Source organism: Tachyglossus aculeatus (genome assembly GCF_015852505.1).
Source record: "Tachyglossus aculeatus isolate mTacAcu1 chromosome 12 unlocalized genomic scaffold, mTacAcu1.pri SUPER_6_unloc_1, whole genome shotgun sequence".
In the NCBI taxonomy this organism is placed as follows: domain Eukaryota; kingdom Metazoa; phylum Chordata; class Mammalia; order Monotremata; family Tachyglossidae; genus Tachyglossus; species Tachyglossus aculeatus.
In genome coordinates this window covers 22,190,541-22,206,693 of record NW_024044828.1, presented here as the reverse complement: position 1 = coordinate 22,206,693, position 16,153 = coordinate 22,190,541, and the positions used below count along the sequence as shown (strand labels likewise).

The 16,153-nt window shown below is 54.7% G+C and overlaps 1 protein-coding gene across 1 annotated transcript in view; it reads left to right on the top strand.

The window, feature by feature from the left end:
• The first annotated feature begins 6,375 nt into the window (after positions 1 to 6,375).
• Positions 6,376 to 16,153, top strand: part of RYR3 (ryanodine receptor 3) — a 74,165-nt gene continuing 64,387 nt past the window's right edge. Inside the window, 2 exon segments of the mRNA XM_038741370.1 lie at positions 6,376 to 6,586; positions 15,453 to 15,572. Of these exon segments, the coding sequence (XP_038597298.1) occupies positions 6,536 to 6,586; positions 15,453 to 15,572 (171 nt within the window). The 5' untranslated portion in view covers positions 6,376 to 6,535.

The window sequence follows — 16,153 nt, the reverse complement described above, 5'->3', positions numbered from 1 at the left end:
CGTCCCCTCTGTGAGCATCCCCTGCCAAGACACAGTCATCCCCCCCATCGGGTACAGCCCCCGAATCCATGCTCTAGTGAGATTGGGAATGGGGCCTGCACCGGCATCTCCACGTTTTTACACCTGCCTGCAGGGTAGAGATCCCATGATCCTTTAGAACGAAGGTGACCTGTCTGGTGGGGTGGCACAGTGCTCGAGGACTCTCGGCTTTCCTTTACCAGATATTGGGTCTTGATTTGCCGACTGTAGCTGACTGTCAGGGGCAATAATTGCCGGCGTTCTTTGCATCTGACCTACCCACTCAGACTGGTTGGTTGCCACTGGGGCAGGGACATATCCGAGCTCCGAGCTACTTCTTCGGACTCCCCCAGCTCTCTGTGAATACACTCAATAACCAACTCCCCAGCCATCCTTCTGTCCATCCATCTATCCTTCCATCCACCCATCCACTGATCCATCCATCCTTCCATACACCCACCCAGCCACCCACCAACCAGCCAGTCAACCATGGGTTTAGGAAACAGAAATCCCTCTCAGTCTCCCACCCCCACTCCCGAACTTCTCCCACCCCGTATGCCCAAGCTCGAAGTTGAGCAGAAGGCCACTCTGTGTTCTGCCCCCGGGGCTTCCATAGGGGGAAGGCGGGATAAAAGGAGGGAAGGCAGGGGGCTGGCTGCCAAGGGAGCAAGGGTCCGCTCTGATCTCTGTCCTGTCTGCCAGGGTGGTAGAAGTCGGGGAGCAACCACTTCAGATTGCCTTAGGGAACCGGCCCTGCCCCTCCTCCCGCAGTTTTCTGTTCTCAGCCAAGGCCTCGTGGCTACATGAGAGATGAAGACGGTCCTTAGGGGCCTGACAGACCAAAATATTGCTGTATAGACGCCCCTTCCCTCCGCCCGTCCCCCGAGGTCTAGAATCCCCTTTTGGGAAAGGTGCTTCTAGAGTCTCGAGGGGGCTTTTCCGCCCCCCGGCCCCCTGCAGTAATCAGGGCATAGAAAGGACACCCGACTGGAGTGATCTGGGCAGAGAGGGGGCAGGGCGATGGTACCCTAGCTGATCTGGTCTGCTGTCCGGGATGTTGTGTGGGGTCCAGAGAGGTTGCACTGTACACCCTTCTCCACTTTTTCTTCTTCCTCATCATCCGTCCTCCTCTTCTCCACTGTCCTTGGCTTGCCCCTCACCCAGACGATTCCTCCACCCCACGGAAACGACGGCAGGGCCATGACCATCCCCTTCCCCTCCCCCTCCCCATCCTGCCTGTGCCTCCTGGAGGCTTGCCCCAGCGCCAGGAAGCATGGGCCGTCTTTGTGCGCTTTTCGTTACGGTTCCCCCTTCACTACAGCCTGTCTGTTGCCATTGAGGCCGGGCTTGATTTCGCTCCATCTCTTCAGAAGAGAAAGGCTGTACCGACTGTGCTGAGTAGCCTCGCCCATCAGATGGCGCTCTAACCACCTCTTCCGGGCTAGGTGGGTTCCCGGGAATTGGAGGGGGAAAGGGGATTTCTCAGTCTTTCGTGGGGAACAATCATAGGAAAAGAACAGAGACAGGCTGCGCCGGTCACCTCACTCCCAACCTCTCTCACCTTACAGCTCGTTCAGCCATGACTCCTGCTCTCTTCTCCCTCCTTCTGCTCTACCCCCTCTCCCCGCCCCACAGCACTTTTGTATATATGTACGTATTTGTTGTATTAATATGTATATATCTATAATTCCGTTTATTCATATTGATGCTACTGATGCCTGTTTATATGTTTTGATGTCCGTCTCCCCTCTTCTAGACTGGGAGCCCATTGTAGGCCGGGATTCTCTCTCTTTGTTGCTGAATTGTGTTTTCCAAGCGCTTAGTACAGTGCCCTGCACACAGTAAGTGCGCAGTAAAAACGACTGAATGAATGAATGAATGAATGCTCTCAGGTGGGGAAGCCCTGCAAACGTCTAGGGTCAGTGTGCCGGGAGAGGGTGTGGGTGGGCTGGGATGGGGAACTGTGGGGCTAGGGGTTAGGGGGCCACAATGGGAGGAGGGTGGAGTACATAACCATAATTTATTTATTTAATGTCTGTCTCCCCCTCCAGACTATAAGCTCATGGTGTGCAGGGACCATGTCTACCAACTCTGTTATGTATTGTACGCTCCCAAGCGCTAGGTATAATGCTCTGCACACAGTAAACACTCAGTAAGTACAATTGATTGATTTACCGCCTAACCCATCCCCCTGCCATCAGGCTAAAGACAGACCCAAACCATTCTAGAAAAGCGGGGTCTCTTCACTTAAAATGATCGGCTTGCCTCCGGACTCTGGCCCCTTACATGACAAGTGCCCCGGGAGGGCTGTTCTTGGGATCCTGTCCCGCTGGCAGTCTTTTGCTCGGCCCTGGGCAGAAGCAGAGAAGGGTTGATGGTGATTCAGGGGTGTCTCTGTCCTGTCGGTCTGGCCCTCTGAAGGCTGAGGCTGAGGTGAGGACAGCTGACAGCCAAAGCCTACCTGTAGATCTCACCCACTCGGTTCTACCCTGAGTGCTTAGCACAGTGCTCTAAACACAGAAGCACCGTGCTTGAGAAGCAGCGTGGTCTAGTGCATAGAGCACAGGACTGGGAGTGAGAATAATAATAGTAATGATGGCATTTATTAAGCGCTTACTATGTGCAAAGCACTGTTCTAAGTGCTAGGGAGGTTACAAGGTGATCAGGTTGTCCCACGGGGGGCTCACAGTCTTAATCCCCATTTTATAGATGAGGTAGCTGAGGCCCAGAGAAGTTAAGTGACTTGCTCAAAGTTGCACAGCTGAAAATTGGCGGAGCCGGGGTTTGAAACCATGGCCTCTGACTCCAAAGCCCATGCTCTTTCCACTGAGCCATGCTCCTTCTCCCAGAAGAGCCTGGGTTCTAATCCCAGCCCTTCCATTTGTCTGCTGTGTGACCTTAGGCCAGTCACTAAACTTCTCTCTGCTTCAGGTCCTCATCGGCAAAATTAAGGCTGTGAGTCCCACGTGGGACATGGACTAAGTCCAACCTGATTACCTTGTATCTACTCCAGGGCTTAGTCCCTTCTAGACTGTGAGCCCGCTGTTAGGTAGGGACCGTCTCTACATGTTGCCAACTTGTACTTCCCAAGCGCTTAGTACAGTGCTCTGCACACAGTAAGCACTCAATAAATACGATTGAATGAATGAATGCTTGGCACAGAGTAAGCTCTTAAATTCCATTTAAAAAGTAAGCGCTCAGCAAGTACCACCGATGGATTGATTGCCCTGCTTCCCCAACATTTCTTGTCTCTAGGACTCTTCTGAACAGGGGGACAAACCCATCACTGCCCGGCTTCGCCCGTTCCTAACAGTTGGGAGGATTCTTTCGTGTTCCGGGGAGATTCTCATTACTAGGATCGTTTCTCCCGTGTGGGGACGCTGGCCTTTCGAGGCTTGGGAGTGACGTCTTCCAGAAGAGATGCCACCGTGTCGCCCTGGGAGGTAGGAGAAGCGTCAGAGCCCCTCGTTACCTTTGACGCGGTCCCAGGGTTGTAGCAGAGGCGGCTGCGGCTGCCGCTGCGGCTGCGTTACTCTGACTGACCTGCAGGGGCAGCCTGGACCCCGTAAACGGCTCCTTTTCATTCATTCATTCATTCATTCATTCATTCATTCATTCGTATTTATTGAGCGCTTACTGTGTGCAGAGCACTGTACTAAGCCCTTGAGAAGTCCAAGTTGGCAACACATAGAGACGGTCCCTACCCAACAACGGGCTCACAATCTAGAAGGGGGAGACAGACAACAAAACAAAACATGTAGACATCATCATCATCATCAGTCGTATTTATTGAGCGCTTACTGTGTGCAGAGCACTGTACTAAGCGCTTGGGAACTACAAATTGGCAACATATAGAGACAGTCCCTACCCAACAGTGGGCTCACAGTCTAAAAGGGGGAGACAGATGTCAAAGTCATCAGAACAAATAGAATTAAAGCTACTGGAACTGTAGCTCTTATTCTTTTTACTGCGGTCCTTGTTTTCTTAGGTTGTTTTACAGTTTTTATCAGTTCAGTCTCTCCTCGCCTGTCCATCGCCAATTCTCTCCCCTCCCTCTAATTATTCCTAGTCTGTGAGCCCGCTGTGAGCCAGGGGCCCACGCCTGAATTGTTGACTTTTTATTATCTCTGAAGACTCGGACAGCTCCCGGCTCCCAGCGGGCGTCCATAATAGCACTCTCCGCCGTAGAGCTCCCTGCATATCAAAGATGCTCAATAAACCCCGCTGAATGGATGAATGAGGCTTGCTGAGGCCGTCGCCCAGATAAGTGTGGTCGAGATGCTCTCCCTGGCCATGGCAGGAGGAGGCTGGGCCTTGCACAGCTCTGCCGCAGGAAACCCAGCCCGGTTCCTGCCAGCTGGAACGAGGTTTTACACCCTGCTCCTCCATCCTCTGTGGCAGCGAGACTCACTCCGTCTGCCCTCCCCACCCACCCACTAACCGCCACCCCCGTCCCCCCCGCCGCCAAGCTCCGGCCTGGTAACCGGCGGAAAAGGCAGCCCCGATAGAGATCTCACAATAGCGCCCACAGATCCCGGTAGCCGAATTACCGGGAGGCCCGAAAACCAAGAAATCCAAGTCAGAGGTGTTGGATCTGGGCCGAGAGGGACTCGGGCCAATTGCCACTTCCTCAGTGGCCGGATCTCTGCCTCAGGCGCAATCGGGAAGCCAGAAGCAAACAGCTGCAGCTGCCCCTTTCGCGGGGAAGGAATGGCGGGGAGCCCCGGTGGCTCCCCACAGGCAACACCAGGCACTTCCCCAAGCACAGCAGAGCTTATGGGAAACAAATCCCTAACACCGGCATTCAGGGAGCTCCATGTCCGGCGGGGGAGATGGGATGGACACAGCCCTGACCTCAGGAAGCCCCCGATCCGGTGGGGGTGAAAGGGTGGCTTTGACTCCAGAGGGGAGACAGCCTGACCTGAGGACCCAGGGTTAGCTCTGTCCCTTGGGATCCTGGAAGGACGACGCTGCCCTGGACGCTCCCCCTTCGCCCTACTTCTACCATTCTTGCTCTAGACCGGGATCAGGGGACTGGGCTCATTCATTCATTCATTCAATCGTATTTATTGAGCGCTTACTGTGTGCAGAACACTGTACTAAAGGTTGGGAAGTACAAGTTGGCAACATATAGAGAGGGTCCCTACCCAACAACGGGCTCACAGTCTAGAAGGGGGGGGGACAGACAACAAAACAAAACATGTGGACAGGTGTCGTCATCAGAATGAATAGAAATAAAGCTAAATGCACATCATTAACAAGATGAATAGAATAGTAAATATGTACGAGTAAAATAAATACAGTAATAAATCTGTACAAACATATATACAGATGCTGTGGGGAGGGGAAGGAGGTAGGGCGGGGGCTCATTCTGACTCATTCTGAGCTTGGGGGCAGCTGCTGTCCTGATCTCCCCCCTAGTGCCCCAAGTCCCCCTCCACTCTGCCCCTCTGCCTGAGCCCTGTGTGTCCACACTAGAGCCGTGGAGAGCAGCAGACGACCTTAACTCCCCCCAACACCTCCGCCCCCTCACCTGCCCCGCCTTCCGGAGCCTCAGTTCTGGGTTTCCGTGGCACAGATGAAGGATGGGGAGGGCATCTCAATGTTAGACCCTGGCCGCATCTGGCCTCATCTGGACCAGTGTCCAACATGGGCAGGGCTTCCGACCTCTTTGGGGTCTAGAGTAAAGGCACTAAGGGGGCAGGGGACGGGGAGGGCGACCCCTGAGCGGGTCTCAGTTGTATAGTTTGGGTGGCGGCAGGGGCGAGAAGACTGCCGGATTCGGGGTCCTGGGAGGAGGAGGAGGCCGGATCCCTCTGTTTCCTGACCTCCGGAGTGCAGCCCCCTGGACTCCTTGCTGGTGGGGGGCTTAAGCCCTCTGGTCTGGTTCCAGCTCAGTTTCTGGGCTCCGGAATGGGTTGAAGTCAGCTGGGGTTCCGGCTCCATTTCTAGTTCCAATTCCGCTCCAGCTGTGGTTCCGGATTCGGGTCTGATTCCCGCTCCCGGTCCGGCTCCCGCTCCCGCTCCAGATCTGGTTCTGGCTCGGCCTCGGGCCTCGCTTCTGGTCCCGACTTCAGATCAGACTCTGGTTCCGACTGGGGTTTGGGCTTGGGCTTCGGTTTGAGAGCAGGCTCCGGGCTGGGACTCCAGTTCCTGCTCAGGTTCTGATCGGAGCTTGTCTGAGGCTCCGGCTCCGGTTCCAGATCCGGTTTTCGGTCCGGTTCTGCCTGGGGCTCGGGGGCCGGGCCGGGCCGGGCCGGGAGCCGTGCGCCGGGCGGACTCTGCAGTGCGGTGCGCTCTCCAGAAGCCCCGGGAGAAGACCCGCGGAGAAACGCGTTTTGCGGGGCGGAGGCAGGGGCGGGGAGGGAGCCGGAGCCGGGAGGTACAGCGCCCAGCGCCCAGCGCCCGGCGCACCGTACCGAGGAACGCTGCCGGACCGGACAGGGCCGAGCCGAACCGGGCCGAGCCGAGTCCAGCAATCTCCTCGCCCCTGAGCCCCCTCCCAGTCCCCCGAGCCATGGCGGAGGGAGCCGAAGGAGCCGAAGATGAGATTCAGTTTCTGCGGACGGTGCGTGCCGGTGGGGCCGGGTTGGGGGCCTCGGGGGCGCCGACTAAGGAGCCGTCTCGGGAGGCGGGGGGCCGGGAGGCGGGGGCTCTGGAGGCCGGGGGCGGGAAACCTCCCCCCACCTCATTTCTAAACATCTTGACCTCTAGAGCTGGGGGCCCGCTGGTCTCGACCCTGTGCTCCTCTTACGCAGAGCCCCACTCGTCCGCCCCCCTCCCTATTCAGGGACCCCAGCCATCCCCCCTGCTACCCCCCCCCACCCAGAGCTGAGACCCCCCCAGCTGCCCCCTGAACCCCGAGCAAAGATCCCAACCGCCCCCAACCCCGAGCAAAGACCTCAATCACGCCCCTACTCCTGAGGGGTAGACCCCAACAGCTCCGCCAACCCCGAGCAGAGACCTCTAACCCAGAGAAGGGACCCCAACCACCCCTCCCAACCCCGGGCAGAGACCCCAAAAACAACTCCTCCGCCAACTCCGAGCCTTCAACCTTGCCTCCTTTAATTTCTAGCCCTGAATCCTGCAGCTGCCAAGATGAGAGACTTTAGAATAGGAGTCCACTTCCCCACTGCCTCACCACTACCCACCATATTCTCACCCCTCCTAAGAACAAGTGGGGCAGGTCACGGCAGTGGGCAGGCAGGTCCCGGGTTCCCCTCTTCCTGATAACTCCACCCCTTTGGTGAGGGCTGCTGGGATTCTCTCTATTTATTGTTCTGTTGTACTCTCCCAAGCGCTTAGTACAGTGCTCTGCCCACAGTAAGTGCTCAATAAATACGATCGACTAACTGACAGCTGCCAAGATCCCCACTTCTGGGAGAAGGTGTTTGATCCCTGAAGGAAGCTGGGAAATTTCAGATGGTCAATCCCTGGCTGGGGGTCTGACCAACTCATTTATAGGATGCTTGGCACAGGCAGGGTATGCGCCGCTGGTGGCTAGGACTGGGACTAATTGATTGACTTGGGGTTGGCCACGGTGATGCTGATGGCAGTGCCCGCGGCAATGGTGAGGACGAGGATGATGATGCGATTGTGGTGGTGGTGAAGGCGAGGATGATGGTGTGGCCAGGGATGATGGTGCAATGAATGGATGATAGTGCACACGGTGTTCAAACACCCTTGCCCACACCATCCCACGGGCATATATCGACATTACTCTCATTCGCACATGCGCACACCCATTTGCACCCCACGTATTTCACCTTGGCCCAGTATATCCTTGCCTCCCTGTCATGTCCCCCCCGGACCTGACGGGGTCTTGCCATAGGGTCAGCTTTTCAGGTGGGCTGAGGGGGCAGCTTCCTCTCCTGCCTTCTGTCCCGTTGTCCCACCCTGGCTGGGTTACAGCTGGTTCTGGGATGATTTAACTCCCCAGCCTGGGGCTCTGGTCTTTTGTCCACCCAGCAGTGAAACTAAACCTAGCTCCCCCAGGTCAGGTTGCCCCTTTCCATGATGATGGGAGGATCTGTAGACCAGGGTCCTGGGGCAACTGCTCATCTCTGAGTCCTCTTCATAGGTTGGGGGCTGAGGCAAGGGGAAAGGCAAGGGACTTCCCAAGAACAGGTGGTGAGAGAGCTGGGTGCCATCAGGCCTGAGAAAAAGCCTGCTAGGCACAACTGGCCTGCCTGGAGAATGGTCAGGAAGTCAGATCTCAAAGCTAAGAGGCAGGTCCTCCCATCTGGGCCGCCCACGGGCCCAGGGGAGGAAAGAGGAGTGGGGGAGGGAGGTAAGGGGCTGTGTGACCTCAAATCGCAGGGGCTCAGCCTCTCTGGGCTTCATATTTGCTTCCGGGGCAGAGGGGCAGAGGAGAAGACCGCATCAGTGACCCCCGGGGGTGCTAGGACTAATCCAATCATCTCCTGTGGCCCCGGGCCCTCATCGTTCTCTGGGCGGGTTGTGCCCTGCAGGAACCAGCCAGGACCTGCCAATTCTAGCTGTCCCAGAACCCACCGTTGGCAGTGAGAGGCGTCTGCAGTCATTCCTCAGGGCCACAGATGCGTCCTTCAGCTGTCTGGCAGGGGAGGAAGGAAGACGGCAGAGATCCGAACGGTCCCTGTGAGGGCAGGGTGGGGAAAGAGAAGCTTCCAGGGGGATAGCCAGTGGGGTGGGACTTGGGAGGGGAAGGCGGCTGGAACAGGCCCACCGAATCTGGGGGATTTTTCCAGCCTCTGGTCTGGTCGGGGACCCAGAGTGAGTGAGGCTGTGGTCCAGCCCGCACAGCTGTGTGGGAAGCAATGGCTGTGGCTCAGAGCTGGGAACTAGGGCTCCATCCCCCAGATCAATCAGTCAACAAATCGATAGTAATTATTGAGTGCTTACTGTGTGCAGGGTACTGTACTTAGCAATCGGGAGAATACAATATGACAGACACATTCCCTGTCCATAATGAGTTTACAGTCCAGAGGGGGAGACAGGCATTAATATTCTTCAGGATACTGGCAGAGAAATACTGTGGCCTAGAGAATGAAGCACAGGCCTGGGAGTCAGAAGGATCTGGGTTCTAATGCCAGCTCTGCCACTCGTCTGCTTTGTAACCCTGGGCAAGTCACTTAACTTCTTTGTGCCTATGTTCCCTCATCTGTAAAATGGGGATTCAGACTGTTAGTCCCAAGTGCTTAGAACATTGCTTTGCACATAGTAAGCACTTAATAAATGCTATAAAAAGTGGGACATGGACTGTGTCCAACCTGATTAGCTTGTATCCACCCCAGTGCTTAGTACAGTGCCTGGCACATAGTAAGGGCTTAACAAATATCATTTAAAAAAAAATCCCCATCGACCCATCAGCTGGAACTCAGGACCATCATTATCATGCCTGAGAGGTGTGGATTCAGGTCCTGTGAGGGCCCCACACTTCCCTCAGTGGTGACATTTGTTAAGTACTTAATATGTGCCAAACACTGTATTAATCGCTGGGCTAGAGTTAGAAGATAATCAGGTTGGACATAGTCCCTGTCCACCTGGGACACACAGACTAAGTAGGAGGGAGTAGGATTTAGTGAGGCACAGAGAAGTTAAATGACTGGTATGCTGTATGACCTTGGGAACTGTCAGAGGAGCGATTAGAACTCGGGTCCTCTGACTTCCAGGCCTGTGCTCTTTCCACTAGGCTGCGATGCTTCCCTGTGTGCTGAGCTTTGATCCGAACCTTCTTGGGGTCTCCGTGCTGGTCATCCCTCCCCCGCTCAATCCCTCCGGAGGAAGGGGTGTAGGGAGGACAGACGCAATCAATCAATCAATCAATGGCATTTATCGAGCGCTTAACTGTGTGCTACGTGCTTGGGAGAGAACAATATCACAGAGCTAACGCGGTGTCAGCGGTTCTGGATCCGGCCGTCATCCTCCCGTGGAGCCTGGGCGCCATGGCAACGAGATCCGGCCGGGTTCCCCGGGAGGGAGATCCTCGCCGCCCCCAGCTGGAGGGGAGAGCTCGGCGGCCCAGCTGGCGGGGGTATACCGAGCCGAGCCGCAAGACGTGCTATTAAGCCAATCAGGCTGGCAGCGAGAGAAATCAGGCTGCAAGGATGTAAAAAAAAAAAGGGGGGGGGGGAACAGTGAAAACAGGGCGTCTACCTTGTGCAGAGTACTGTGAGAAGGAGCGTGACTTAGTGGAAAGAGCACGGGCCTGGGAATCAGAGGTCGTGGGTTCTAATCCAGCTCTTCCACTTGTCAGCTGTGTGACCTTAGGCAAGTCACTTCACTTCTCTGGGCCTCAGTTACCTCATCGGTAAAATGGGGATTAAGATTGTGAGCCCCACGTGGGACAACCTCATTACTTTGTATCTACCCCAGCGCTCAGAACAGTGCTTGGCACATAATAATAATAATGGCATTTGTTAAGCAGTTACTATGTGCCAAATGCTGTTTAAGCACTGGGGTAGATACAAGGTAATCAGGTTGTCCCACGTAGGTCTTACAGTCTTCATCCCCATTTTACAGATGGGGTAACTGAGACACAGAGAAGTGAAGTGACTTGTCCAAAGTCATGCAGGTGTTAAGTGGCAGAGTCAGGATTAGAACCCACGATCTCTGACTCCCAAGCCCGAGCTCTTTCCACTGAGCCATGCTGCTTCTCTAGCAAGTGCTTAACAAATACTAACATTATTATTATTATTACTGAACTGGGCACCTACTGTGTGCAGAATACTGTACTGGGCACCTGTTGTGTGCAAAGTGCTGTACTGGGCTCCTACTGTGGGCAAAGTGCTGTGCTGGGCGTCTGCTGTGTGCAAAGTGCTGTAATAATAATAATGCTATTCATAAGTGCTTACTATGGGCCAGGCACTGTATTAAGCGCTGAACTAGGTGCCTGCTATGTACAAAGTGCTGTACTGGGCACGAAGTCCTGTACTGAGCACCTCTTGTGTGCAAAGTGCTGTACTGGATCTCAGCTGTGTGAGGAGCGTTTTACTGGGCTTCTGCTGCGTATACAGCGCCGTACTGAATGCCTGAATAACAGAAGAAGTGAAAGATAAGATTCCTGTCCTTGATCGATTCAGTACCTGCCAGGCGACTGTAAATCGACAGGCAGATAATCATTAACGGGATTAAGGTAGAGACAAACCATTCACCCAAGGGGAATCATGAAACAAGAACAGATCCGGAAACATTTACACACGTGAGTGCTGAGGGGGCTGAGAGGATGACCTGCCCCGGAAGATGGGGTAGAATCTGGGAAGGCCTGCTATAGGAGATGAGATTTCAGGAGACTTTGAAGCTGGAGAAAGCTGTGGTCTGGCAGATTTGAGATTGGGGACCCCGTGGGGAGAGAGTTCTAGAAGGGGCGGCATGCCTTGGTATTGGGCTGGGAATCATTGCTTGCCTCCTCCTCTCCTCACCATCCTTCCCTTCCTACACCTTTCATTCATTCAATCATATTTATTCAGTACGTACTGTGTGCAAAACACTATGTTTAGCACTTGGGAGAGTACACTATGACAACAGACACATTCCTGCCCCCAGTGAGCTCACAGTCTAGTGGGGGAGGCAAGCAATAATACTGAGAAGCAGCATGGCATAGTGGATAGAGCATGGACTTGGGAGTCAAAAGGTCATGGGTTCTAATCCCGCTTCGCCACTTGTCTGCTGTGTGATCACTTCTCTGTGCCTCAAGTTACCTTATCTGTAAAATGGGGATTGAGACTGTGAGCCCCACTTGGGACAGGGACTGTGTCCAATCTGATTTACTTGCACCCACCCCGGCGTTTAGAACAGTGCCTGGTACATAGTAAGTGCTTAAATACCATTATTATTATTAATAAATAAATTTCCCCCTTCTCCCTGTTTTTTCTCTTCCCCCATCTCTCTCTCTCTCTTTTATCCCCCTTCCCCACGTTCCTTCACCCCCAGGGTCCCCCGCTCCTCCCCCAAGGCCCCTCCCCCCAAGCACGCCCACTTCCCCCATCTCCTTCCTCCCCATTTCCTGCAGCCCAGGCCCCGCACCATCTGTGCTCCAGCGCTTAGAACAGTGCTTTGCACATAATAAGCCCTTAATAAATGCCATTATTATTATTATTATTATATTATCTCCTTTCCCAACCCCGGCAGCCCCTTCTGCAGGTGCGGCGGGGGTGGGAGAGGCCAGGCCTCCGGAGCCAGGTGCAGCCCCCGCCCCAGCTGGCCCCTGTTGTCATCAGAACGAGGGCAGAGAGGGCCGTCCCTTTTCTGCCGTGCCACGGGGTGGCTCAGGCCCTGGGCCACAAGTGCGCGTAGAAGACCTGGGGCGTCTAGACCCCCTTCCCGTCCCTGAACGTCTTTTCCCAGCAGCAAGGGTCTGTGGACCACCCTCCGTCGGAGGTCAGCGGAGAAGGTTGGTCCCCTGTCTCTCCGTGGGGGGGGAAGAGCTTAGTACAGTGCTCTGCACACAGTAAGCGCTCAATAAATACGATTGAATGAAGGAAGGAAGAGCTTAGTACAGTGCTCTGCACACAGTAAGCGCTCAATAAATACGATTGAATTGAATGAATGAAGAGCTGCGGGGCCAGGCCGGGCGGCGGTGGTGGTGGTCATTCGTTCATTCAGTAGTATTTGTTGAGCGCTTAGTGTGTGCAGAACACCGTACTAAGCACTTGGAAAGTACAATTCGGCAACAGAGACAATTCCTCCCCAACAACGGGCTCCCAGTCTCCTGCCCCAGGGATGAGTCCGGGCCACAGGATAGGGCAGGGCTGAGCAGGAGGGGCGGGAGCGGGGGGCACAGGGCCTGTGGCTTGGTTCGGGGACGCGGGGACCCTGCTTTTTAGGTCACCGGCGTGGGAGGAGGGGGCGACTTTCTCGGTCCATTGAGTCACAGGTGAGAAGAGAAGGCACGGCACTGGTCCTCTAATCCCCCGCCCCCTGGGGATGTTCGTTAACCACGCAGGGGGCCGGGGGAGGCGGGCAAGGAGGGAGGGAGGAAGGAGGCCTTGGGGAGCTGGAGGTTTGAGAGGGGAGGGAGGCCCGGGCTCTGGATCCTCGGCAGGGCGGGGCGTCCACTACAGTGTCCTCTGCTGGCGGGCAGGCCCTGTGACCGGGAGCGAGGACTTCCCCAGGTCCCCAGGTCCCCAGACCTGATGACGGTGATCGTGGGTGACAGGGTCACCGGGCTGGGTGTGTCTGGGGGCGGTTGGGGTGGCCGCCGGCGAGTGGCAGGACCTATGGGCCATTTCTGCCCTTTATTTTCCTCTTCTAAAACTTCTGAGGGTCGACCCCCGCCCCACCCCACCCCACCCCTTCCCCCCTCGTGCCGTGCAGGGCTATAGAATGGCGGCCCGGAGGTTGGGGTTTGCACGGGCTGGGGCCCGTGGGCTCCGGGTCTGGCAGCTGCACCTGCTCTTTCGCCCCCAGGGCAGCTAGGGTGGGACCGCGCCCCCAACTAGTTCTGTCTCTGGCACCTCTCTCCCTTCCAACAACTCCGCTCTCATGCCCCTCCTTTATCCTTTTCATCTATTCCGCCTCCCTGCGAAAAATATTTCCTGTTACTGTGGTATCTGTTAAGCTCTTACTGTGTGTCAAGAACTGCTCTAAGCACTGGGAGTAGATAAGAGTTAATCAGGCTGGATACAGTCCCTGTCGCACATGGGGCTCACAGTTTGAGGAGGGAGAACAGGTAACGAATCTCCATTTGACAATGAAGGAACTGAGGCACAGAGAATTTAAGTAATCTAAGACCATAAGCTCATTGTGAGCAGGTAACATGTCTACCAACTCAGTTGTATTGTACCCTCCCAAGCACTTGGAACAATACACTGCACATAGTAAGTGCTCAGTGAATACCACTGAATGATTGACTGGGCAGGGAATATATCTACAAACCCTGTTGTACTCTCCCAAGCACTTAGTACAATACTTTGCACACAGTAAGTGCTCAATAAATACCATTGATGATGGCTTGCCCAAGGTTAAAGCAGGCAACTGTCAGGGTCAGTGTTTGAATCCAGGTCGTCTGACATGCCTCAGCTCTTCCCACTAGGCCACGATCTTCCTGTATACACATGCACATGTATGTGTATTTGTTTGTGTGTGTGTGTGCTTGTGTGAGGGTATAGGTGTACAAACCCATGAGCCGGGTAAGAAGAACTCTTGAAGTGCCTCCTGGATGCTCACTCCCCCAGGTAAGGGCAATCCCTGGAACTCAAAATCGTGCTGGGGTTGGTTACAGGGGAGAACTGAACCATAACAACTGGCCAGCTGGGCCCTCATCTCTTGGGGATTGACCAGGGTTCTGGGGATTGAGCTGTGGGGTGACCAGCTGTGCCCTCCAAGCTAGAGCCTCACCTGCCCCGCACAGCCTGTGTGGAGCCCTTAATAACAATAATAAACCTGTTATTATTATTATAGGGGTGGGTACTGGCTAAGCTTTTACTATATGCTAAGCAGTGCTGGGCTAGATAAGATAATCAGATTGCCCGCACTTTCTGTCCCGCACAGGGCTCACAGACTAAACGGGACTTAACTTCTCTATCTCAGTGACCTATCTGTAAAATGAGGATTAAGACTTTGAGCCTTATGTGGAACATTGGCTGAGTCCAACCTGATGATCTTGTATCTATCCCAGTGTTTGGTACTGTGCCTGGCACACAGTAAGTGCTTAACAAATATGACATAGTCAGTGCTTGACAAATACCATTAAAAGAAAGCAGGACAGAGCCATTTTCCCATCTTTAACCCTCTAGGCTGTAAGCAGGGAATGTGTCTATGGACTATGTAATATTGTAGTCTCCCAATCACTTCGTACAGTGCTCTGCACACAGTAAGTGCTCAATAAATATGATTGATTAAGGGAAGGAAGAATAGTTGAACCCTCATTTTACAAATGAGGGAACTGAGGCATTAGAGAAGCTAAATGACCTGCCCAAGATCACAAAGCAGGCAAGTGGTGGAATCAGGATTAGAACGCAGGTCCTCCGGCTCCCACATCCTTGCTCTTTCCAGTAGGCTACGCTGCTGAAACGGCAACCTGGCTATCCATCCTGAGGAATCTCTTACCACCCAGGTTCCCCTGGCCTTTCCTCTTTCAGCCACCTCACCCCAAGGACAGCCCGGATTCAGCAGTTTTCCCCAGATGCTGGCTCGATGACCCAGCTGGGCAAGAACACTCTGGGTGTGGCCGGCTTGGGGAAGCATGGGCCGGTGCACTGGCTGGTTGTTGCTGGGTGTGCACCCAGAGGCCAGATCAGAAACGCCAGGGGAAGGAAACGTGATTAAGAGGAGTCCTAACTTTGGATGATTTTGGAAGGTGATCCCAGAGGGCCCCCTCCCCTCCAGAGGAAGGCTCTATAGAGGTCGGTGGGAAAGGGTGGGGGTCTCGCGGTGGGCTCCTGGCTCTGTCACGAGGCCTCTGGAATGCCCCCAGCCCCCTGCCCGTCCCTCTCACAGTGCTCCATCTGCAGGAGGACGAGGTGGTGCTGCAATGTGTCGCCAACATCCACAAGGAGCAGAGGAAGTTCTGTCTGGCAGCTGAAGGACTGGGCAACCGATTGTGCTTTCTGGAACCAACTTCTGAAGCCAAAGTAAGACCGTGCCACCCACCTATCCCCTCTGGGAACCCCGTGGGGTCCATACCCTCGGGGTCAGCACCAGATCAGACCTTCAAAGCCACTGGTCACTGGGGCATGGCGGGGGTGTTAGCTGTCACAACCTCTTCAGAGACCTTCTGGAAGGGCTTGCCTAGGCAAAGTGACCAACTGTGCCCTATAATGATAATAATAATTGCGGCATTTGTTAAGCACTTACTGTGTGCCAAGCACTGTACTAAGCACTGGTGTAGATACAAGATAATCAGGTCCCACATGGGGCTCACAGTTTAGGATGGAGAACAGGAATTGAATCCCCCTTTTGCAGATGAGGTAACAAGCACAGAAGAGTGAAGTGACTTGACCAAGGTCACACAGCAGATAAGTGGTGGATCCCGGATTAGAACCCAGGTCCTATGACTCCTAGGCCTGGGCTATTTTCACTAGGCCACGTGGCTGGTCTCCCTCACTCGCTGTTGGAACTTACAGCCTCTGTGAGGGGCTGATGGGGAAGTCCCCTGAGGGCAGAGCCCAGTACTCCTCTTTCCCCTTTCTTCCCTCAGTGCCCAGCACTGTGT